Source organism: Hyla sarda, chromosome 3, assembly GCF_029499605.1.
Source record: "Hyla sarda isolate aHylSar1 chromosome 3, aHylSar1.hap1, whole genome shotgun sequence".
NCBI lineage: Eukaryota > Metazoa > Chordata > Amphibia > Anura > Hylidae > Hyla > Hyla sarda.
In genome coordinates this window covers 177403521-177429864 of record NC_079191.1, presented here as the reverse complement: position 1 = coordinate 177429864, position 26344 = coordinate 177403521, and the positions used below count along the sequence as shown (strand labels likewise).

Sequence of the window (26344 nt, the reverse complement as noted above, 5' to 3'; positions counted from 1 at the left end):
TGATGTACTTGGACGGATGGGATTTAAAGCAAATTGCTGACATTTTAAAGTTTGGTGATTTCTCAGGAGCAGATACTAGGTGATCAGCATTGGGCTTTAGCTGTAATATTAAGGCAATATATTAATGTTCACACGATTGAATTTCGCACAGACATTCTTCAGCAGCATATCCAGCATACAGCAGTAGGGCTAGTAATAATAAGCATACAGCCGGAGGTTTTTAGTGGGATTCTGCAGCACTGTTCACATGGAAGAATTTCTGCGCCAGATGATTCCGTTGTCTGCAGAAAAATAGTCGGGTCTATTCTTTCTGCGGAGTCTGCACGGTAATGCAATGCAGTCTATGAGAAGGCGCATTTCCAAGCAGTCCTAGCACAGGCATGTTTTGATGGCCCTCTGCTGTCGATGGAATGTCTGCATGGAAATTTTCCATGCGGATGTTCCACCATGTGAATTTAGCCTAAGCGAGTGAGCATAAGGGCTGTCCCTCACAGTCACAGGCTGCCAAAGAGTTGCTGTGGCATCTTGAAGAAAATCAATAGATCTTCCATGAACAGAAAGCTTTTATATGTCCAAGTCCCTTTTTTGAGACTAAAAAATATTGTAAAAATAGATAAGAAGGGCCAGAATTCACTGTTTTAATATTAACAGTTGCAGGTTTGTTTGCAATTTTCTCTTTTTTATTTTTTTTCTGTCTAGTCGGAACCAACTGACTTCACTTCCTGGGCATCTCTGCAGCCTTCCACTCAAAGTACTTATTGCAAGTAACAACAAGCTTGACTCATTGCCAGAGGAGATCTGTCATCTGAGGCATCTGACTGAGCTGGTAGGTGCACAGATGATTAGCTTATGTGCTTAGTGTTTGTTAGGCTAGGCCGTCACTGCACTGTATATGAGAACAAATATTTGCATGACTGGCTACTATGTGTTTTTACATGCTATGTCCATCTAAGTATCCTTATAACATCAGAGTTACATTCTACATAGACATATCCAAATATTGTAATTGATAATCTCAGTAAAACTTTCTTTCTCGTTTGGCTCAATTGGGGGACACAGAGACCGTGGGTATATGTTGCTGACACTAGGCAACAAAAAGAAAGTCTGCTCCTCCCAGCAGACTCTTACCTATCAGTTTTAGCTTAGTTTCTGTAGGAGGCAGAAACTGGTCTGGAGTTCTCCAGACCTGGTCTTTTACTTTCTTATTTTTTAGTTTAGGGACGTGAATGAAGATTTTTTTTCTTCTCCCTTTTATTTCTCTCTTTTTATGTGTGGGTTCAGGAGCAATAGCGATCACTGTTCCCCCATTTGCTAAGAAGGGGCACAGGCATAGAGTTATGCATCCCTTCTCTCCACCGGCCAGCACCTGGGGTTGTACCTTGAGTCCTGGTCCCCATACCTTCCCTGCTTGTCTCGCTGTCTCAGCCCGGCATGATGCAGGTGCTTAATAGCTGGCTGAAGACTTCGGTAGGTAAGTTTTCCAGGGACAGGGTGAGTATTTTCCCCCTTTCTCACCACGTTCTTTTACCTTTCAGCGTGCGCTCAGGGGTGGGGGTCGTGGATGGGGGAGGGGGGGGGTCTGTCTGTGTGTCGCGGTCTGTCTGTGTGTCGCGGTCTGTCTGTGTGTCGCGGTCTGTCTGTGTGTCGCGGTCTGTCTGTCTGTCTGTCTCCCTCCCCGGGCTGGAACAACGCTTGGCTCTCAATTCCCATAAGGGTCAGGTGTTGGCTCTCTCCATTCTTTCAGCGCCCCCTGGCATCCGACCCTCACATTCGCACTTTTCTGCAGGGTGTAGCTCATGAGGCTCTGCCGTACAGCTCCCCTACTCCTCCGTGGAATCTGAATCGGGTTTTCAGTGCTTTGCTTGGTACTCCCTTCGAACCTCTCCAGAACATTCCTCTTCGTGTCCTTTCCTAGAAGGTGGCCTTCCTCATTGCGGTCACTTCCATTAGGAGAGTTTTGGAACTGGCAGCTCTCTCCTGCCATTCCCCCTACCAGGTCTTGCACCAAGGCAAAGTTGTTTTCTGTCCGGTCCCATCCTTTTTGCCTAAGGTGGTCTCCGCCTTTCATTTAAATAAGGATATCGTCCTCCCGTCCTTTTGCCCAGCTCTGTCGCATCCCAGGGAACGGTTGCTTCATGGTCTTGGCGTGGTACAGGCCTTTCGGATTTAACTTTCGGTCATTTCCTCCTTTCATCAATGGGACTCTTTCTTTGTGCTTACGGAGGGTCGTCGTAAGGGATTTTCTGCTCCGATGTTGACCATTTTGCAGTGGATCTGTTCTGCCATCTCGGAAGCTTACCGCTGCAAAGGGAAGACTCTGCCTTTCCGGGTCTCAGCTCATTCCACTTGTTCCGTTGGGGCCTCCTGGGCTAGTCTGTAAGGCGGCCACCTGGTCGTCCTTGCACACTTTTATAAAAAAAAATTACCAGGTGCACACTTTTGCGTCCGCTGATGCTGGTTTGGTTCGCAAGGTGTTGCAGGTGGCTGTGGCCCAACCTTCCACCTGAGTTTCTTGGGTTCTCTCCCTCCCCAGTGACTGCTTTGGTACGTCCCACTGTGTCTGTGTCCCCCAATGGAGCCGAACAAGATAAGTAGAGGTCTTTTTTGGAGGATCCATTGGGAGACACAGCACCCACCCATTTGTTCTGGTTTCCTTGGTTCAGTTGCCTGTTCGAGGCATGGTTCAGTTATTTTATGTTTGTGGTTTCCCTGTCAGCTAATGCTTTGGGACTTAACTGATAGCTCCGAGTCTGTAGGCAGGGTATATCCTGCTGGGAGGGGCCGATTTTCTTTTTGTTGCCTAGTGTTAGCAGCATATACCGACTGTCTGTGTACCCCACTGGATCCTCCGAGAAAGATTTTACGGTAAGCATAAAAATCTACTTTTATGTCAGAATTCAAGATACTTCACAATAAACACTCCACTCTATATAAAAAAAATTTTTTTATCCTTTGTATCCACTTGTGTGCGTTAAGTGGAAGCCCCTTCAACAAATGTATGTCCTATAGAGTGACTTAAGATAGTTATGTAACTGCTATAGCATTAATGTTATAGTTGTTCTATCAACACAATGCTATATTAATGAATTGGATAAGGTAAATTTGAACATTAAAATCAGGTAAATTATTGTCCCTGTTTTCTATAGGATGTAAGCTGCAATGAGATCCAGACACTTCCTCAGCAGGTTGGTAAATTAGAATCCTTACGGGATCTCAACATTAGGAGAAATCACTTGGTGCGGTTACCAGAAGGTGAGCAAGATATTGTGAAGTGTAACCTTGTTTAAATAGTTGTCAAACTATTTATAGTATTTTACTTGAGTCACAGCTTTGCTGGTATTATGTATATCAAAAACATCAAGTCAGAGAATGTGGCGCAGTCTTGTAACAATGCAGATCATCTTTCATTCAGGCTTTATCTATAAAATCAGTTTTATTTGTTTATCACTTATGGTATAATTTATCCCAAATGTAATGGCAAGTAAGTCATTGCTTTTTCAGTCATTTTGATTATGTCCACCTTGTATTGTGTATGGTAGAATTTAGAAAATTATCTTTAAAGGGTACCTCTCATCAAATAAACTTTTGATATATTTTAGATTAATGAATGTTGAATAACTTTCCAATAGCGTGTTAATGAAAAATATGCTTCTTTCTATTGTATTTTTCCCGATCAGTCCTGTCAGCAAGCATTTCTGACTCATGCTGGAGTCCTAAACACTCAGAGCTGCCAGCCTGCTTTGTTCACAGCCTGTTTGGCTGTGAACAAAGCAGGCTGGCAGCTCTGAGTGTTCTCCTTTGTGAACAAAGCAGACTGGCAGCTCGTAGTGTTTAGGACTCCAGCATGAGTCTGAAATGCTTGCTGCCAGGACTGGTAGGGAGACCCCTAGTGGTCATTTTTCAAAGTGGAAAATTAAGTAGAAAGAAGCATATTTTTTAATTACATGCAATTGTGAAGTTATTCTGCATACATTAATCTATAATATATCAAAAGTTTTTTTGATGAGAGTAACCCTTTAATCTAAACACATAAAAGCAGTATTCGGCACAGCAAAAAGGTGTACAATCCTGCTTAGTAAAGGAGTTCCATGTAGACAATCAACACTTTCCCGTTATATCTGGGGTGCTCAACTCTAAGAAGCCAGTCCACAATCCATGATATAAAAAAGATATGAATGGCACTCGCCAGTACTTGAATAAGAAACCATAACTTTCATTGAGATCAGAGCAAAGGGAACAAACCTAGCGGGGGAGTTCTGGTCGCCACCTGTGGTGATAGCTATTTCGTGAGCTAGGCGCAATTCCTCAGACCACCAGGTCAAAGGAAGTGTCTAGTGCACGAAATAGCTATCGCCACTGACTGCGTCCTGAACTCTCCTGCTAGGTTATTTTTACTTAGCCCTGATCTAAATATAAGTGTTAGTTCCCAATCCAAGTACTGGTGAGTGCCATTCATATTTTTTTTTATTGCAGAAATAGCTTGATACAATATTAACTCTCCATTAATAGCTTTCTAATGGTATGTTCACTAGGGCAAAAACAACTCAAGTCAGTGCACATATGATTTTTTTTCATGTTCCTACTTCAGTGCAGTACTTTTGTGTATGTGTTTTTTTTATTTTTTTTTTATTCCTTATTGAAATGAAAAGATGCTTTTTTTTTTTTTGTTATGTAAAACTGTTTTTGATGTGGTTTTCAATGTGTTTGTTTTTTTTGCATGTGTGAACACTTAAAGAGCCATTGTGATATGTCTGAATTTTTGATTAGTGGGGGTGCAGGTACTAAGACCCATACTGTTCCCTGAAATTAGGTGGCATAAACTCGGCAGAATGCTGTGCGGTTGTCCACCGTTTTTTTTTCTCGGAGAGACAAAGACTAGTAGACTTCTTTGAATCTGTATACTGCTGATGCCATCTTTCTAAGCTGAGCAGAGATGATCACTGCCACAGGAGCCCAGATTTATGAATCTGCCTGAAACCAATACTGTCTGGTTTTCCCCCGTAGCAACCAATCACAGTTGAGCTTTCATTTTACCAAGGTTTGTTAAACTATAAAAGCTGAGCTGTCATTTGTTGCTATGGACAAAACTAAATCTGTTTTGTTTCATTCAGATGGCTTAATCTTGCCCGTGGTGTCAGTTTATGTACCTGTCGCATCTAGTAGTTGACTATTACGTTTAGACTGGATGCTGATATTATCCTCGTGTTTATTAAAAATGTTAGGACTGTTTGAGCTTGTTTGCGTTTGTTAGCATGAAATGATGACTGTTACCCAGATTCCTATCTTTCATAGATATATAAGGAAATATGGAAAAACTTAGCACTGCACTTTTTTTCACTAAAATATATTCTGAGCAATGCCTAAACTATGTTGGCATGAAATGAGCAGCACAAAATATTGCATACGTGGCTGTTTAACCCCTTCTCTCTGTAATAAATATACAACTTATTGCTGAAATTGGGGAAATGAGAAACAGATTTATAGAACAATAGACCTTGTGATCAATACACTGTGCTTAAACGACATTTATTGGACTCCTGGTTTAAACTGTAGCTTGTGCAATTTATTTTCCTCTCTCCTCACATAGTTTCATAGTTCTTTTCCGTGTGACATTGCCTTAGGTAAACTGTATTATTTAATTATCTTCTTTAGTTAAGACTTAGTACAGCACCCAGGCAACCACTAACTTGAATTTTTATGTAGAATGGTAGAATAGTTTTCAGAGTTGCAAGTTGCTGGGCCAAGATCTATTGTGGCTACACATGAAGCTGGTCTGCTTTAGGGCTTGTTCACACTAACAGTGTGTTTTTGCCACAGAATATGCACTGATTACTTCAGTAAAAACCACATGTGAAACCCTGCTCTCATTGACTACAATAATAGGAGGCAGGGAACTCCACAGAAAAAAGGGACACCACTACTTTTTTTTTGCATGTTTTCACATTAAAGGGGTACTCCGCCCCTAGACATCTCCTTTCGATAGGGGATAAGATGTCTGATCATGGGAGTCTCGCCGCTGAGGACCCCTGCAATCTTGGCTGTTGCACCCCAGACATCCGGCGCACGGTGCAAACTTCTCTCCATGCTGTATTACTGGCAATGCAGGGCAGAGGCTTGTGATGTCACAGCCACACAGCCCCCTCAATACAAGTCTATGGGAGGGGGCGTGGCGTCTGTTACGCATCACCTGATGCTCCGGCGCTACACCCAATGCTCTAAACGAACACCGGGTGCAGCAGCGAGATTGCGGGGTCCCAAGCGGCCGGACCCCTGCAATCAGACATCTTTTCCCCTATCCAAAGGAGATGTCTAGGGGTGGAGTACCACTTTTAAGGCTCCTATTGAAGTCAGTGGGAGCTTTAGGGCTGCCTATGGCTTAGAGATCCACAGCATCACTGAGCATAGGCACAGATATGTCAATGTGCACAGGTCCGTAGTTATGTTTTTATTGTAGTTAAGGTGTTGCTCCCCCCTTTTCCTGTGTCAGTATTCATCCACCAGTGTTTCTTGAAGCCTGTCAGTTTCCCTTAAACATAGCTTTAGCAGTTTAGGCCAATTTACTTTATTAGACCTGAACTGCAATACTAGATGCAGTCCATAGGCAAATTTATTGCTGCTTGTGGGGAACAGCCCCTATAAATGTGAGGATGCAAAGAAATGTAAGGATATTGGCCCAGATTTATCAAACTGTTTGAGAAAAAGTGGAGAGACTTTCCAACAACCAATTACAGCTCAGCTAATGAGGTCTGGTAAAGTAAAAGCTGAGCTGTGATTGGTTGCTGTGGGAAAATCATTCCACTTGGTCTCTCACACAGTTTGATAAATCTGGGCCATTGTTACTAAAGGAATATCTGTCATAGTTATCTATTGTGCTGTTAGGCCTTGTTCACATCAGCATTGGTGCTCAGTTTAGGGAGCTTCCTTCGCGAAATCTATTGTAATAATAGGACATTATCGGAAAAAAATATATACTGCAGGTTAGTTTTTTTTTTTTTTTCCCCCACTCAAACTTTTACAAAGCAGGCAACAGTCAGCAACCAGACAAACCACATTCAGTCAGTGGACCGTACAGCTCAGTTTTTGCTGGCATTAGTCTGTGACAGAGCTCTCGGTGCGCATACGCTAGTGTAAACTTAGCCTTACTAGTTTGTTGTTCTAACATTGACCAAATTGGAATCCTCTTTGTCCCTTATTGGCTGTAAGAACAGATAATGTATACATTTTTGTGTTTGTTTGTTTTAGAACTTGCAGATTTACCATTGGTGAGACTGGATTTTTCTTGCAACAAAGTGACCAGTATCCCAGCATGCTATCGAAATCTTCGTCACCTCCAAACCATTGTCTTGGATAATAATCCCCTCCAAACCCCTCCAGCACAGGTATGTGTTTGATACCCTAAGATGTTTTACCTGAATTCAAATGAATATTTTCATTCAGTAGTTTAGACTTGTTTTCAACACTGTTTTCTAATTGGTGTGTATGTACTATATAATTTGACATAAACATTAATTGCCTGTTTATTTAAATAGATCTGTATCAAAGGTAAAATCCATATATTCAAATACCTAAACATAGAGGCTCTCAAGAATGCTTCAGAGCTCCCAGAGTTTGATCGAAGACCCTTAGGGTTTAGTTCTTGGTAAGTGTATTGCTCTTCTGTATATTACAATATCCAAGAGATTATTTTCCTCGTGTTGTCTCATGTAATGTAATGTTAAGTTTGTTTTGTTTTTTAACATTAAGATGTTTTTCGGTTGTTTCTTTGCAACTGCAAATGCTGTTATGCAATTTTAAAACCACCTGAGTGCCAGAAATGTTCCAAAAAAGGGATGTTGGTTTAGACATAAATAGCTCAAAGAAGTCCCTGACACTTATAGGGAGTAACAATACCTATATCTATATAGCTTATCCGACACTTCAGTCCTCAAAATAAAATGTTTTATTCCCTCTGGAAGAGTCAGCGGTGTGGCCAAGGAAATAAAGTGCCCCTGGTGTAACGCCACTCCCTGCTTTCTCATCGCCCTCTCATTCACATGCTATGAAGCAGTGGGGTCACTGCTGGTGCTGGCAAACTCAACCTGAATGCATGGCGTATGTGCCTACTGTCATGCAGGCTTTAAAGAGCCCTGTCTGCCATTCAAAGAGGGAGACAGCAATGAAAGATTGACGGGAGGGGTGTTTTTATTTATTTATTTTTTGACTCTCAAAATACTGTGGGCGAACATAGCCTTAAAGTCACATCTAAGTATAAGTGCAATAATTTACACTGTTATCACAGTATTCCCATGTAGGAAAAATTCCTTGGATGGTGGTCTGTTTGCAGAGAGTCAGACTGCTGGTACCCTCTTCATGCATCTCTATGGGAGAGTCAGAGATACACTAGAACACGGGGACTGTTAGAAAAAAGATTCTCTAGTCTAATGAAACCAAGATTAAAGTTTTTTGCCTCAGTTGTCATGTCTGGTTGAAACCAGGCATTGCTCATTACCTTCCCTATAACATCCATCTAGTGAAGCATATTGGTGGCAGCATCATTCTGTGGGGTGTTTTTTCACTGCCTGGAGCATGGAAGTTTGTCAGGGTTGAGGGAAAGCTGAATAAAGTACAAAGAGATTCTTAAAGGGTTATCAAGGAATACAGATCTAATTTATTCCAAAAAAAAAAACACATTTTAATGAAAACATGAACCAGAGTGCTCTGGACCTCAGACTGGTCGAAGATTCACCTTCCAACAAGACAAAGACCCTAAGCACAAAGCCACAAAGTAAAGGGTCTGAATACTTCAATGCAATATTAAAAATTTTCCTCTGAAATAAGTTAGTAACGTTTTCGAACATTCTGTTTTTACTTTGTCATTTTGGGGTATTAAGTGGAGAATGATGGGGGAAAAACTTGCATATTTATTTCTATTTTATCACAAATCTGCAATATAACAATAGCAATTTTTTTTACAATAGCAGTAAAAATCTAAATCCATCATTTCTTACAGCCATGATGATGTGTATCCTGGCCGTACGTATGGTGCTTTGGACTCTGGATTTAACAGTGTTGACAGTGGTGATAAAAGATGGTCTGGAAATGAGGTAAGGTTTATAACATTTAATATCTACAAATTGACATATTAAAAGTTTAACCTTCACATACATTTCCCTTTTCTTCTACTATTCTCAGTTTCTTAAGCTTTCTTAAACATAAATGTACGTCATAGTTCCCTGGGACTAAATGCACCAGGACTACGTCAACGTCATGAACATGAAGAAAGCGCAAGAGCTGTGCTTGCCTAATGCACGACAAGTCCTAGCTTCTATCTGCATCTGGGACTTCACCACTAATGGTGAACATCAGTGATCCAGATGTGGTACTTGTGAGACTCTTTAGACCTCCTATGACTGTGGGGGGTCCGATGAGTCAAGGTAGCTGCCAGAGCTCTTCTCACCTACTCCACAGCTGATCCTCATGTATGGTCTGCCATCTGGTAGACTAAACAAGTAGATCGCTGATTGTACTCATCAGTGCTGTGCCAATGCGTAACACTGAATAGTGATGGAAATAAAAACATTTCTTTAACCTGTTCAGTACGCAGGGCATACAGGTACGCCTTTATCCTGGTACTTAAGGGCCCTGGTCCTGTTACCGTGGTATAGAGCGTGCTCACGAGCTGAGAACACTTTAAACCCGGTGGGTCCCGACTGCTGGCAGCAGCCATGACCCTGGGTTAATGCCGGGCACTGCCAATCGGGCCAATGCCCGGCATTAACCCTTTAGACGCCGCAATCAAAGTTGATCGTTTCGTCTAAACCGAAAGTGAAAGTATCCTGGCAGCTCAGCTAGGCTGGTGTCCCGATCAGCTGAGAGGACGGCAGAGGGCCCTTACCGGCCTCCTCGCTGTCCCATTTTTGATCTGATGCTCCCAGCTTGCCATGGAGGCTGGTGCCACAGAGCACAGCACAGCCACAGTGATGTCATTACAAAGTACAATTGAGGACCCAAAAAAACAAGCCCTTATATGGGTTCATAGGTGCAAGGAGGGAAAAAGACGAAAGTGCAAAAAAGAGTGGTTAAGGTGAAAATGAGCTGAGTTCTTAAGGAGTTAAATAAATACATAAATAAAATATTTTAAAAATATAAATAGGCCCCTCTCCAATTAAAACTAAATCATCCCCTTTTCCCATTTTCTAAATAAACAAAGGAAAATATTTGGTATCACCACAAGCAGAAATGTCCAAACTAACATATAATGTTAATGAACCCATACGGTAAACAGCATAAATGTAAACAAATACCAGACTATAAAAAGACTAAAAGGTCCATGATTACTGACTTTTTGGTCATATCAAATCAGTGAAAAAATAGAATGAAACCTGTTCAAAAAGTCAGAATAGTGCAATTTTAAGCATGCTTATTTTTTTACAAGTTATTTTTTTTTTTTTTTAAGTAACAAACATGAATGTAAAGATGGGTATCATTTTTAATCACTTAACTACTTTGTAAGTAAATTTACATCCTGGTGCCCTGGTACTTAATGCACCTGGACATACATTTGTGTCCTGTACATGAGGTGAGTGCAGCAGCTGCCCTTGCTTCATGCAGGGCAGGTCCCAGCTTCTATCAGCAACTGAGGACTTTACTGGTTATTGAGGACATCAGAGACTCTGCTTGGAAATACATCGCTGTCTATGGAGATGGCACATTTCCAAGTAGCCTTAGCGCTGGCTGGTTCCAGCAGGCGCCAACTATTTGCAGAATGTCTGTTTGGGTTTTCTTGGTGGAGATTTTGCCGTGTGAACATGGCCTAAGAGTTATGTCTCTAAAAAAAGTGAGGAGGTAAAACGAAAACGCAAAAACTTAATTGTTTGCAAGTTCACTGCAAAACAGGCCTCTGTAATGTTCTCATTCATTTAGTTTGACATGTATTTCTTTTCTGAAATTTAAATATGTCATTGGTGTTTCCCTGCAGCCCACAGATGAATTTACAGAACTTTCTTTTCGAACAACGGATGCAAATAGAGAGCAGAGGCTTCGAAGAGATCATCAAAACCAAGATTCCAGGGGCAGTTCACTCATTGCAAATGGAGGAGGTAAGTGCACATGTACAGTAGAGGTATGGTTTGATACTCGAGAGTAATTCCAGCAATGAGTGCTACTGCTCTCTGAGCTGCATATCCCGCCTTCTTTTTTAAAATTTCAGGCATGAGAGCTGGTCTAGATCATTGCTGGAACTACCCTTTCAAAATCTTTTGTAAGTCTATGGTGGTCATAAGAATTAATTTTTTTAATAGTGGAGCACGACTTGGATCAGATAGACTACATAGATAGTTATACTACAGAAGAAGAAGATGAAGATGTGAGGCACTCCAGAGGAGACAGTCTAAGCTCACAGTTCATGGCATATATAGAAGAGAGACGAGTGTCACATGTGGTAAGGAGGGAAAAAAGCTTATCTATACATTGTTAAAGTTTTGGTCAAATTTGCTTTTTAATATGACAGTATCTTGTTTTAAACCTATGAATACTGGTTTTTGCAGCTGTAATATTACAATGCAATCTGACCCTTGGGACCCCCCCAATCTCCTGAACAGGGCCCCAGCAGTCTGCTGGAAAGGGGCGTGCCAACCTCCGCACAGAGCGGCAGCAGACACTCCTCCATGTGATTAGATAGAGATACATGGAGGGGGCATGTCGGCCACAGATTAATGCAGGGGTCGGAACAGCCACTTCCGTCAGATTCTGGGGCCCCGTTCAGGAGATTCTAGTGGGTCCCTATGGTTGGACTCCCTGTGATTTATAACATATCCCCTATCCTTTATGTTTCACTACAGAACTCCTTTTAAAATGTTGTCCGATTTTGTTCTGGACATCGCGTACTGAACTAAACTAACGTAATCTTAAACCTATTTAATCTAGGATTTAGACTGTCCTTACCCTTTGTCTATTCACACATTCAGTATCCTGCGCATATTTGATGCTGCAGATTTGTGTTCAGTCATTTAGTTTACTTTGAAATCAGCAGCATTAATTCTGCAGCTTGAAATTCTGCGCATTAAAATAGATGGCAATGCATTTCTGTACAGACACTGTGGAAATAATAGATATATGTATTCTTTCTGCCAACATCGAAATTGGGATTTTCGGAAAATCCGCCATGTGCACATCGCATCAGAATCCCATTGATATCAATGGGACTCTCCTGCAGAGAAATGTCTGTGCAGATTTCTAATGCCGCATTGCTCACAGAACAATACCCTAAGAGTCTCAGAAGAAGAGATAAGTAATAGAATTGCCATTGCTCTTGATATGAAAGTCAACTAAGCAAGTTCTAACTGAATTGGTGTTTTTCTTTCCTTTTTCCTGTAGAGCTCCCCTTCTAAACAGACACAAGCAAGAGAACAGCAAAGGTCAGAGGAGTCTAGAGGACACTTATACCACAACAGGTTACACATTTTCATTATTTCCTGTGACCTTGAATAAATTCCAATAATTCAGCTCTCTCAGAACTACTTATGCACTAAATTACTGAAAATGGCAAATCATTTGAACATGTAAATATACATATAAAAATGCGTGCATGCACTTGGACCCAATACTGCCTGTAGCATAATACAGAGAAAATCTCAATCTTTACAGGTTCTTTCCCGGCTTCTTTTTTTTTTTTCCCAGATAGCAGAATGCTATAAATGTGAGACTGACGCAAGGGAAAATATAAGTCACTACCAGGATCTTCTTTAGACAGCCCTAGTACCAGAGGATTGTGTAAATTTCACAATAATCCACTTAAAGGAGAACTGCAGTGGTAAACATTTCTATATGCCCGTGCCTCAAAAATAAAATAAACTCATACATACCTTCCTACGAGCCCCCATTGGTCCGGCACAGGCCTCACGGTCCGGCAGTGCTGACGTCATTCCACTTCCTGGGGACGGGGATGCTGCAGAGCCATCGGCGTATCACCAGCCGTAGTGATGTCCCGCCCCGGCCTGTGATAGGCTGAGCCCACTGTCATGTGAGGAGCTCTGGCCGGCTTCTTACATGACAATGCGCTCAGCCTATCACCGACCGGGGGTGGGACATCGCTATGGCCGGTGATACGCCAATGGCTCTGCAGCGTCCCCAGGAAGTGGAATGACGCCGGCACTGCCGGACTGTGAGGCCTATGCCGGACCAACGGGGGCTGGTAGGAAGTTATGTATAAGTTTGTTTATTTTTGAGGCACAGGCATATATAAATGTTTACCACTGCAGTTGTCCTTTAACCCCTTAACGACACAGGACGTAAATGTACGTCCCGGTGATGTGGTACTTAACGCACCAGGACGTACATTTACTTCCTGAGCATAACCGCGGGCATCGGAGCGATGCCGGCATCATGCGCGGCAGGTCCCGGCTGTGGATCGCAGCCAGGGACCCGCCGGTAATGGCCCACACCCACGATCCCGCGGTCCGCCATTACCCCTTCAGATGCTGTGATCAATACCGATCACGGCATCTGCAGCATCGCAGTCAGTTAACAGGATCGCCCACAGCGCTGCCGTGGCAATCTGATCATCCTGCACGGCAGACGGAGGTCCCCTCACCTGGCTCCGCTGTCTTCTGGGAGTCTTCTGCTCTGATCTGCCTTCCCGCAGACCAGAGCAGAAGATGACCGATAACCCTGATCAGTGCTATGTCCTATACATAGCACTGAACAGGATTAGCAATCGAGTGATTGCTTTAAATAGTTCCCTATGGGGACTATTAAAGTGTAAAAATCTAAGTAAAAAAGTTAAAAAATAAAGTAAAAAAAATGTGAAAAACCCCCTTCCCCAATAAAAACGTAAATTGTCCCATTTTCCCTATTTTACCCCCAAAAAGTGTAAAAAAAATTATTTTATATACATATTTGGTATCGCCGCATGCGTAAATATCCGACCTATTAAAATAAAATGTAAATGATCCCGTACGGTGAACAGAAAAAAAAAAGTCCAAAATAGCTGCTTTTTCATAACCTTTTATTCCCCAAAAAATTAATTGAAAATGTAATAAAAGTTTTGTATAAGCAAATATGGAATTAATAAAAAGTAAAGATCATGGCGCAAAAAATGAGCCCTCATACCGCCGGTTATACGGAAAAATGAAAGTTATAGGTCTTCAAAATAGGGGGATTTTAAATGTACTAATTTGGTTAAAAAGTAAAAAAAAAATTTTAAGCGCAACAGTAATAGTAAAGTGTGTTATCATGGGTATCATTTTAATCGTATTGACCCAGAGAATAAAAAACACGTCATTTTTTACCATAAATTGTACGGCATGAAAACAAAACCTTCCAAAATTAGCAAAATTGTGGTTTTCTTTTTAATTTCCCCACACAAATAGTATTTTTTTGGTTGCGCCATACATTTTATGATAAAATGAGTGATATCATTACAACGGACAACTGGTCGCGCAAAAAACAAGCCCTCATACTAGTCTGTGGATGAAAATGTAAAAGAGTTATGATTTTTTTGAAGGGGAGGAGGAAAAAACAAAAACATAAAAATAAAATTGTCTGAGTCCTTAAGGGGTTAAGGTTAGAGATGAGCGAACTTACAGTAAATTCGATTCATCACGAACTTCTCGGCTCGGCAGTTGATGACTTATCCTGCGTAAATTAGTTCAGCTTTCAGGTGCTCCGGTGGGCTGGAAAAGGTGGATACATTCCTAGGAAAGAGTCTCCAGCCCACCGGAGCACCTGAAGGCTGAACTAATTTACGCAGGATAAGTCATCAACTGCCGAGCCGAGAAGTTCGTGACGGATCGAATTTACTGTAAGTTCGCTCATCTCTAGTTAAGGTTTATTGTGTCGATCTGCAATTTCATATTATAGTGTCAGATTAATGTAAATTTACTGTATGTGTTGCTGTCTTTTTAGCTGCTGCTCAGATATATCCACCAGAGTCTGAGGACTTTCTGTTCTGTCAGTGTTAGAGACAGCAGTAGGGGGAAATAGTAGTCGGGAGATGAAAAACTTAGGAGGACAGCTCACACAGGCTGGAGATAGAGGAGGCAGGCATAGGGGAGAATTTTATATACCGTAAGTTGTGTAAAAGTATAGAGAGAAAGTAGAACTCAAACAGCACATTGTAGAGACTGCACAAACAGAAGTAAGCAACATATTTTTTTTAAAGTCCTTGGGAGAGAGTTTTTCTTGCACCATAAATAAGAATAAAGAAAATTTGCTTTTCAAAGGTATCCTTAGCATTTAACTTCCTTAGATTTCTAGGGCTTATTTATATCCCCAGAATCAATGTTGTTGACTGGGATTTGCTGGGCTCACCAAACCAAATTCATCTGAGGAACTACTTCCCATGTATATTAACTGCATCAGATCTTTCATCATTGCACAGACAAGATACCAATAAGTCACCAGTGAAGTGTTATGATTATTTCCTATAAATCTAAAGGAATAGTTGATACGCAAGTTATTCACTACAAATGGGATTGTTTTCTGTTGGAAAGATTCTTGGGTACTCCCCATAGGCCACTATGACCCTGACCAGCATGATTTCTTCTGCTGGGGATTTTATCCAGAGGTATTGTAAAGTTGTTCACCTTTTTGCACAGGTCGTCCTTTTTACATAAATTATAACGTGGCTTTAATGCTTATAGTGGCAAAAATTCTTCACTGTTAATTGGAATTTAATTTGTTATCCTGCAGAACCCAAGAGGAACTGAAGAGACCTGAATCTTTGAGTTTAATACAAAGTAAACACAGACAACCGTCCCCACGCAGACAAAGTGACAGGTAATTTGACCTTAATAAAACTTGACTTTTCATAAGTTGGTTTGGAGATTGCCAAGTAATATCTATTCATGCTTGCCCACTGTACTAAATTACTGATTCTTTTTTGCAGCTTTCCATAAAAAATGTGCACTCAATATATTTAATTTGTTAAAAGTGTACCTGTCATTAGCAAAAACTTTTTTTATATAATGTAGAAAATAACATATGTATACTTGTAATATACATTGGTTAAAAATTGTGTTCATTTTTGTCCCTGCAGCTATTGCCTGTGTGTCTCTGTGAGAAGACCAAATACAGGAAGTGTGGGTGGACAAGCAGGGCTCTGTGCACTAAGGACAAGCAGGGCTCTGTGCAGTGAGGCTCTGTGCTCCCGACTCACACAGCAGGATGATTAACAAGCCAGGATCCTGCATTGCTCGTCCCACCCACACTTCCTAAAATATTTCTGCCTAGTTGTTTTTGGACTCACTGCTAGTGCTAAGATATGTTTAATATAATCAGTTAAATTATCCAGCCTCTGCCTGCTTAAAGAGTAACTGTCACCTAATTTTTTCTAAACTAGATCAGGCTATGTTCCCTAACTACTCCTAACACCCCTCCTACCTTTAAAAAAATGTCAGAGCTTTAAAAAGCTCTGTGTCTTGCTATTCTTCTTATTCACATAGTGCATTCTCCCAGCAGGAGAAAGTGGGCGTTTCCCAGCAGGCATGACATCACTGAAGCCTGCTGGGGGACCACTTCCGCCCTCACATCGTTGCAGCGCTGTTATGAATAGAAGACCTCAAGCTCTGTGCATCTTTCAGTGAGGCTCTGTGCATGTTTCAGTGAGGCTCTGTGCAGCTTTCAGCAGGGGCCTTGCTAGGGACCTAAAACATCTGGGGCAAGGCCCACTCAATCATGCTCAATAAGGACAACACAAGTTAACATACTCAAATAACCAATTTCAATCTTGTATACAAGATATAAGCAGTCTTAAAGACTCAAAACATTAAGACACTTAAAAAAATGAATAAGGCCGTAAGTCATGCACCATTCATTGTATATTGGTGCAGCTCAGCTCACACTGATGTCAATGGTAGTGAGCAATAAAGTCTACTCTACATCTACTGTACAGGGAAAGCTGACACAGAGATGGAGCCTAAAGAGGGGTAACGAAGGGGGAAATTACATATTAGTCATAAAATGGCCAGAAATAATGCTGCATCTCATGTAAACACAGAGGATGGCTTATCCTGAAAAGTCACCTTACCTGACAAAACACCAGGGAACAGAATGGTAAGGCATGTGACCTCCACGGCACAACACTTCTGTTACTAGAGAGATAAGAATAACACTAGAGGAGTCTGACAGTGTCGCTTACACAGAGCCAGTGCTAGACTATTTTACACTCTAGACAAGTCCAGCTAATCGCAAAATCCCCCATTCCAATATTTAAAAGAATTACGAACTTTGATTTTTAAAGTCAGGTTTGCCGAAAGCTCTGGAGTATAATACAGGATATAACTCTGGATCAGTACAGGATAAGTAATGTAATGTATGTACACATTGACCCCACCAGCAGAATAGTAAGTACAGTTCTGGAGTATAAAACAGAATATAACTCAGGATCAGTACAGGATAAGTCATGTAATGTAAGGACACAGTGACCCCACCAGCAGAATAGTGAGTACAGCTCTGGAGTATAATACAGGATATAACTCGATTTACACACGCTTCACTTTCTGCAATTACATTGGCTCTTCTCCCACGCAGCCACTGCGGTACTCCTAAAGGGCCGCAGTGGATGCCTGAAGACAGTGGCGTTTCTAGGGTTGATGTCAACCAATACGGTAAAAAATAGTATCACCCCAAACTCATACCCCCCAAAGATTTTTTTTTTTTAGCCTGTTGTGACAGACACCAGTGGTGTAGCTCATTGCGGAAAATCATTTCCAGTATAATAATCAAATATACCATATAACCTAGAACCTAGCTGCTCTGCGGACGACGCAGATAGTGTTAGGAAACACAGCAGCAGTGGAGCCACAGGAGCTGCTGGTGGTTGTTTTAGGGTGGATGGGGCATGGGGAACAGTAATATAGAGAAGGGGGTGAGGGAGTTCAGGAATTAGGCACAGTGAATGGGTGTGAGGGCAGTGCAAGATTGAGGAACTGCAATGGAGGGGAAGGGGGGATGCAGGTATGAGGCACAGTTATGAAGAAGGTGCAGGCAGGAGGCACAGTAGAGGGGAAGAGGGGTGCATGATGGGGGGCATTATATGTGAGGGGCGCATGATAGGGGCATTATATGTGAGGGGCGCATGATAGGGGCATTATATGTGAGGGGCGCATGATGGGGGGGCATTATATGTGAGGGGCGCATGATGGGGGGGCATTATATGTGAGGGGCGCATGATGGGGGGCATTATATGTGAGGGGCGCATGATGGGGGGCATTATATGTGAGGGGCACATGATGGGGGGCGTTATGTGAGGGTCGCGTGATGGGGGCATTATCTGTGAGGGGCGCATGATGTGGGCATTATCTGTGAGGGGCGCATGATGGGGGCATTATATGCGAGGGGCGCATGATGGGGGCATTATATGTAAGGGATGCATACGGCCCAGCCTCACCTAGCCTCTACCTCCAGTGGCCCCCAGATAATTTGAGTATGAGACCCTTGCTCTAAATAAAATACTGGCACACACTGCACCCTCTGAATATAATACTGCCACACACTGTACCCTGTCCTGTGCCCTAATCATATTAATGCCCCCTGTCTTATGGCCCCGACATAATAATAATGCCCCCTGTCCTGTGCCCACACATAAATATGCCCCGTCCTGTCCCCCCCACATAATGTCTCATCCTGTTCCCCCCCCCCCACATAATTCCCTCTGTCCTGTGCCCCCACATATAATACTAATGCCCTCGTCCTCTCCCCCCTATGCCTCTCACATATAATTCCCCGTCATGTGCCACATATGTCCCCTGTCCTGTGTCCCTCACATATAATGCCCTGTCATAGGGGCAGATATAATGCCCCCTGTATAATGCCCTCATAGTGCCCCAAACACAGTAAAATTTGACTTCCCTACTCCACGATCCCACGAGCAAGTCTCTCCCTTGCTTCTGGCTTGCAGAATGTGAGGCGCGGGGACAGGATCTCCGGCAGGCGCAATGACGTCACATCATAGCGCCAGCCTGCTGGGGATCGCTTCCCTGCGCTCACACGCTGCAAGCCAGAAGTGTCTGCAGTGTGTGAGTGAATGGAGGAGCGGGCCACTCCACCATTCTAGTGTACTGGCTCTGCGTTCCCAGAGGCAGTACACTTGCTGACAGGCAGCTGACATTCGGGGCACTGGTTTTCACATTCGGGGCATGGGCCCCGAATGTTTTGACCTAGTCATGCCTTTGGCTTTCAGTGAGGCTCTGTGTAGCTTTCAGTGAGGCTCTGTGCAGCTGTCAATCAAGCTCAGTGCAGCCAGAAGCACTTCATGAGTTTGATCTCCTGCCAGGCCGGGAGGAGACCAAACTTGCTGTATTGATTGCAGCAGGGAACAGAACAGAGCCACCTTGTGGCCGTTTTTTCTATTACATTTTAAACCTATTTATGTTGATAATTTTAAAAGTGAATGGAAAAGTGTCTGCTAATTACACAAGGAACACTATATTAAACGTTTTATTTGGTGACTGGTGCTCTTTAAAATCATTCAGGGGAATGGGTGATGTGAATGACCAAGATGGATGCAGCCCTCAAATATGTAACTCAAACAACAAAAATTAGTCCGCACATAACAATTATAGGTATTATAAAGTGTACAAGTATGTGCTCCTGTAGCAGAAATACAAATGCAAACAAAATATTAAAGTACTGGCACTAAGATTTATGTATGATATAACTAACACATTTTAAATTGCAACACTATTGCTATAGAGAAAAAAAATACAGAGGTTCTTAGGCATGGGAGATCCAGCTACTCCCTGTTTAAGAGGTATTTTTATAGTGTAGGGTCTGCCCCAAATGAGGTCACCTTACAGTGGTAGGTTGGTACACCCTTTTTTTTTCTCTATAGCAGTATTTTTTTAAATCAGATATTTTTTATAGAATTTTAACACTTCACACGTAAAAAAACACGAAATCCCTCCCTTTTACCCAGAACCCACCCACCTCCCTAACAACCTCCTCTACCCTCCAACAGAACTGTAGCAGTATTGCCATTTAGAATGTCCTATTACTATTAAACATTTATCTTGGTGCTAGCAGTGTGCTGCTGTCATTTTCTTTTTTCAATTGTATTTCATCCACAGCAGCGTGCCACTGTATGCTTATAATGTATAATATGTATATAAAATAGTTGTGTGGGCAGTGCTGAGCAATAGTTTTTTCTTTCATAGTGATATGCCATAATTTTTATCGAGAGAATACTTTTTTAAGCAGGGCCTAGTAAGCTTGTTTTTCTTACATACAACTGACATGCTATAATAAAGTGCAGAATATGTTGGCGTTATAGTGAAAAACTATATTATTTTCATTATGAAAACACCCACTTTGCTTTATTTTTAGATCCCAGGTAGATGCTTCGTATCTTCTATCATTGTCAAATAGTCCAAAGCAGGTAATGTCTGGATAAAATGTCTTTATAGTTTCTGCCTATGTGTTTATCTAATAACATCGTCTTAGACGTCAATGTTGTTTCTGTCTGTGTCCCAGCCTTTATTTTTTTTCTTTATCGCCTGTAGAACATAGAAAAGCAATAGGTATTTTCTATTATGCCGTGACGTCGTTTTTTTTTCTTCCGATCAGACAAAATCAGACAGACATAGAAGAGAGATTTTAGAAAGCACCAGGAGAGAGGCACAACTGGCGGCTCAACAATACGAAGAGGAGAGGATAAGAGACAGGCTTGTACATACAGACTCTTTAAAAGTAAGTGTCAATATATACATCATAAAGGCCGGCAGGTGGCATTATGACTAGTGAAGCAATGACACTTTTTAAAAATATTATATCAGTGTTTCTCAACCAGGGTGCCTCAAGCTGTTGCAAAATTACAATTCCCAAGGCTGTCCGGGCATGCTGGGAGTTGTAGTTTTGCAACAGTTGGAGGCACCTTGGTTGGGAAACACAGTATTATATGAATATATCCTTCTGAGCTGATTTCAGAATTCTGCTGGTTTTAGCCCCTACTTGGCTCAGTGTCGGTATAGAACATGCTCTGTTTACTTGTATAAAGTGAAAGCTAAACTGCTGCTACATTCAGACAGACATGTATGTATGTGTATACACACACACACACACACACACACACATATATATATATATATATATATATATATATATATATATATATATATACATACATACATACATACATACATACATACATATATATATATATAGTGAGAATTACTCTGGGATTAGCTCAGGGATCGTCCCTTGCCGCAGCCAGAAGGACATGTTTTCACCTCAATAACCAGGTCCACACCAGCAACTGACTCTGTCATGTTTATTCACACAGCTTGCAGGACAAAATAAAACTTAACACAAAATTAAACCTATGCCGTCTAGCCACTAGCTACACAATACAGACCCTGTCTGCCAACTGGTGGGCTAATCCCTGCTAGTTAAAACATGCAACCTTATAAGACACAGTTCACACTTAGCTTTTCTTTGTACTCCTCAGACCGACTCGGTCTGTCTCACTGCTGGACAAAGGGTACGCCACTCGTGTTTCCACAACTTGTCATAGTAACATAAAGCACAGCTCACACATGAACAAAGTCACTTTTACACACAGCCGTCTGCCGTGTGTCCGCTCTTGCAAGATCTCAGTCCTTTGGTCTCTTGTATGTCCTTTGTCCACCACAGCCACCTGCTCTTTGCCTGTCTGGCAAAGGGACACTGTGTCTCCCCCCTTGCATCAGTCTGCAGTCTAGGGGAGAGCCCAGTCTACACTGTCTGACTTTCTTATAACACACTTCCCCTCTCTGCTGGGCTTTGTTAAGGTTCTCCCAGGTTAGGTTGGGAAATACACCCTTACATATATATGTATATGTATATGTATGTGTATTTATTTCACAGGAGAATAGCACAACCACTATAATTGTCCAGGTGCAGGCTGTTGGAGCCTGGGTTAGAGGCCTTCCATTATACAAAGGATCAGCAGCACTCCGTTCCTTCAGATAAATCAGTGCATGGCTTTATTCATCTTGTGTTACAAGCAGCTACGTTTCGGCTGTCTCATACAGCCATTATCAAGCCTTGATAATGGCTGTGTGAGACAGCCGAAACATAGCTGCTTGTAACACAAGATGAATAAAGTTTATATTGTTGGCAGCTAGGATACACATTGCAGCTAAGGGTGGGTTCACACCACGTTTTTGCAATCCAGTTCCTGTATACATTTAAAATTTTAAAACCTTATGGAACCATATTGAAAACCGTATGCATTGACTCTGCATTGAAAACCGTATGCCAAAAGATGCATCCGGTTGTGCCCATTTGGCATCATGTACGGTTTTGTCAGTTTTTTTTCTCTCCGTACCCAATACTGTAGCCTACCACGGTTTTTTGTCCGGGTGAAAACCCGTATTAAAACTTATACTTTTTTTTTTTTTTTTTTTTTACTTGGGAGTCAATGGGAACCGTACAGAACCATATGTGCGTATGGTTCCATCCGGTTTGCACCATACGGTTTTTGACTTTGCACAGTTTTTTTCTTGGAATTTCAATCAAACAAGTGAAACTTTATTCATAATGGAATGAAAAGTTATAAACGTATACGTTTTTTTTCTTAAAGCGGATGCAATCGGACATCATACATCAAACCGTATACGGATTAAAATTTGTACACAGGTTTTGATACAATTTAGTTAGGTTTTGAGGAATCAGTTTTTTTTTATCAAAAACCTGATACGGGAACTGTATTGCAGAAACGTGGTTTGAATCCAGCCTAATAAAGTTCCCAAACTATGTGTTTTATGATCTTGCTTGCACATGGTTCAATCTTGGGAGACAGAAGAGGACCTTTTTCAAAAGTCAAAAACATCATTGTTTTACCAATTTCCTCGACTGGAAATAAAGGATTTTTACGACCCAACAGTTTCTGTACTGTGGCAGTTTTAAATTCTAGTGAGTGATGTTTTAGATGACAATTTTAATGCTTCAGCATTTCTTACCCCTGCTTTGCATGTTTATTATTATTGTGAAGTGGAAGCTCAGTGAGTCAGAGTTGAATTCAGCAGATTTAGCAGATCATACATTTTTTGAACTGACTTGGCAAAGTTGGCTTCCTATGGCACTTTAAAAAGTTTAGTCCCTGAACTCTTCACAAGGACCCATACTACTACCATTGTTAATTCATAGAGATTGTATGGCTGTGTGCCTGTGTTCACCTGTTTTCCCGAAATGCGAAATTATTAGGTTTGTGATCACTTTAGTGATCACTATTTGTACATTATATATTTATATATCAAGGTATATAATAAAATTGTGTTATTGTCAATTAACAAAAATGCTGGCATGTGGCAGTGCTCATTTGACTGCTTTCTCATCTCTCTGCATGAGACAGGTTTTATAGACTTTATATAGAATCTGGTCGGCAGCGAGGATATGATGGGGAGCGAAAGCGCTTAGCTGAATACTTCTACCCATTCATTCTAGTGGTTACTGGGAGTCTTAGCACCCAGGCTCCCTTCAGTCAAAACTTTTGACATTTCTATATGTCTCTCTAAATGACAGCCACACTTTAATGATGTTATTTAACAGTTTTTTTTTGTAATAAGCAAGGAATAGATTTTATATTTGCATTAAATTTGAAATGACATTCGGGAGCAATTATATTAACCAGAATCTGTCATAAGTGTCACCTGCACTAACCTGTTGGTACATGATAATGAAACTTGCCTATTCCACGTTCCGAGGCCATGTTTGCCCCTTATCCTCCATATTCGGGTGGCAGGCTTGGAGCATGGGTGGAGTGCTAGGTGCACGCGGACATCATGGCTGCTGATTATTCAAGCCTGTTTGCAGCCAGACCGCATGAAGAAGCAGCAGCGAGTGACATCAGGGTGCTACTGGAGCACCACCTGTGCACCAAGCCTGCTGCTCAAATATGGAAGATAATTGGTGAACACGGCCACAGATCAGGGAAAGGTAAGTATACTTATCAGTGTCACCTGCACTACCAGCCTGAACCAACAGTTTAGTGCAGGTGATACTGATGATAGATTCCCTTTTAAACTTTTGACTTGTTATTCATTTATATATGTTTTTGTTGTAATATGTTAGTGGCCAGAAGAATTCTTGAATTCTTGCCCAGTCAATACTTGTAGACATTCTTGACATATCTTAACTAGCTCTGCAGTGTGTAAAGTTTGTGATGTCTCATACCTCTCTTATGTGTCACTTCTCTGCTAGCTGTATTGTTGTTACTTGAGGTGTTAATCTGGCAAGACGATTCATCAATTTAATAAACTAGCTTCCACACCTTCTATGCTGTATAGTCACTTATGGCCTACACTCTGTTGCACAGCTAAACTGTAGTTGGTTTGCTTCTTCCACCCTTAATAATAGCATTATTTTCCCTTCTTCAGCAGAGAACATTGAGTCCAGAGAAGCAGAGTCCACTGGACAGTGAGGTAAGAACTTGTGCACTGGTTTTGAGATTGCAAACTCTTTTAACCACGTCTACGTTCATGTTTGGGACAACTTAAAAAAAATATATACATTTTCATGTGTGTGTGTATGTATGTGTGTGTATATATATATATATATATATATATATATATATATATATGCAAATTATATAAAATACATCACTATTGTTAGACTATTCATAGTTTTTTCCTTCTCCAAATGAGCAGTTCTATTTTGTGTATCTGTTTTAGTGTACTGCGCATATGCACACTGTAAAACAGATACCTAACAAGTTGTCTAACAATTAAATATTAAAGTACTGTACATATGTTGCAAAATTTTCCATTTTAAATTATTATAATATAAAAATGCTTCTGAGTATTGCTATTATATAATTATCCTTTGAGTCCCTCTGGGAATGTCAACCTTACACTGATCTGCCATGACATTTAAGTGTTTGTTCCCCTTCGCTCGGGTGGCAAGGTACATTTAAACTTTCCGGGCGATCTCTTAGCTCAAGAATTGCTCCAAAACTCACGTAATCAGACATATTCACAGAAGTCCAGAAGTGGAGGTCTTATAGACCTGCATAGGACCTCCATCATTTCACTTACATAAATCCATCTGAGCAATTCTCGGGCTAGAAGAATGCTCAGGAAGTTAAAATGTATCCTGCTGCCTGATTGAAGAGCGGCTAACTCTTTAAAGGGGTACTCCGGTGCTTACACATCTTATCCCCTATCCAAAGGATAGGGGATAAGATGCCTGGTCGTGGGAGTCCCGCAGCTGCGGACGCCCGTGATCATGCACGCGGCACCCCGTTTGTAATCAGTCCCCGGAGCGTGTTCGCGCCGGGTCTGATTATGATCGACCGCAGGGCCGGCGGCGTGTGATGTCACGCCTCCGCCCCCATGTGACGTCACGCTCCGCCCCTCAATGCAAGCCGACGGGAGGGGGCGTGATAGCGAACACGCTCCAGGTACTGATTACAAACGGGGTGCCGCGTGCATGATCACGGGCGTCCCCAGCTGCGGGACTCCCGCAATCAGGCATCTTATCCCCTATCCTTTGGATAGGGGATAAGATGTGTAAGCACCAGAGTACGCCTTTAAAGACACCCGCATAATAATGTGTGTTCCTCTCATGCTACCAAAACAGGTCTGACTAGTTAAGACATCAACCCCACAAAACCTCCAATGTGATACCTGGTATTTATTACTAGCAGATCATTTAAGTCCTGTAAATTGGAAGGTGAAGCCTTCATGGATCAGGCTTATTTTCACCACACATCCCTTAGAGGAGATCTGCAGAATTTAGAGATTAGGTCAACAACATGAACTTTGTCCTTTTCTTGCAGTGTGGCAGTATGCATTATCTGCCACCATACACACAAGTGTGTCTTTTTGCAATAAAATTATTTCATATGTAACAAGTTGAAAACATATTCAGTACCATCCATAACTGTAATATTAAGGTTTATTCCCAGCTTGTTTTGGTCCACAGAGCTTCAGTAGAAAGACCACGTGGAGGGAAGTTAGCGTTGAGGCATCTGGTGCGACATTTTGGAGAGATGTAGAATTGTTTAAAACAAAGACTTTTCTCTCACGGTTAAAGGAGTACTCCAGGGAAGTTAAGAAAAATAAAAATGCCCCAAAGCCACCGCAATACCTGTTCTGTGTCCACTGTAGTTATTCATGTGGGTTTGGCAGTTCCTTTGGCACCTGATGTCTCCTAAATTTTATTTTTCCTTACATACAGCACAGACTAAAACTCTCAGAAGTCAGTGCAGCTCTGTATAATGGCTGCCAGCCAACTGCTTTCACTCTGTGCAGGTGTACACTGCAGCGCACACACATCGTAGAGGTCTTTTCTATCAGACTATCCTTCCTCCAGCAATAAATCATGCTGTGCTCTGAGTGGCAGCAGTCAGTGATAAGATCTACACAGGAAAAGTGCAGTTTATGACTGA

General features: G+C 41.7%; 1 protein-coding gene across 6 annotated transcripts in view; it reads left to right on the top strand.

Moving 5' to 3' along the window:
* The window catches only part of LRCH3 (leucine rich repeats and calponin homology domain containing 3), a 102571-nt gene that overhangs the window by 36324 nt on the left and 39903 nt on the right, over nt 1-26344 (top strand). For 5 of the 6 annotated variants that reach the window (XM_056565582.1, XM_056565580.1, XM_056565581.1 and 2 more), the window contains exons 3-14: nt 700-826; nt 3147-3252; nt 7243-7379; nt 7530-7639; nt 8990-9083; nt 10958-11078; nt 11280-11419; nt 12355-12431; nt 15670-15756; nt 20302-20353; nt 20542-20664; nt 24333-24377. In XM_056565582.1, coding sequence (XP_056421557.1) covers nt 700-826; nt 3147-3252; nt 7243-7379; nt 7530-7639; nt 8990-9083; nt 10958-11078; nt 11280-11419; nt 12355-12431; nt 15670-15756; nt 20302-20353; nt 20542-20664; nt 24333-24377 — 1219 coding nt within the window. The remainder of the gene's footprint in view (nt 1-699; nt 827-3146; nt 3253-7242; nt 7380-7529; nt 7640-8989; nt 9084-10957; nt 11079-11279; nt 11420-12354; nt 12432-15669; nt 15757-20301; nt 20354-20541; nt 20665-24332; nt 24378-26344) is intronic. The other variant, XM_056565579.1, reaches the window with a different exon arrangement.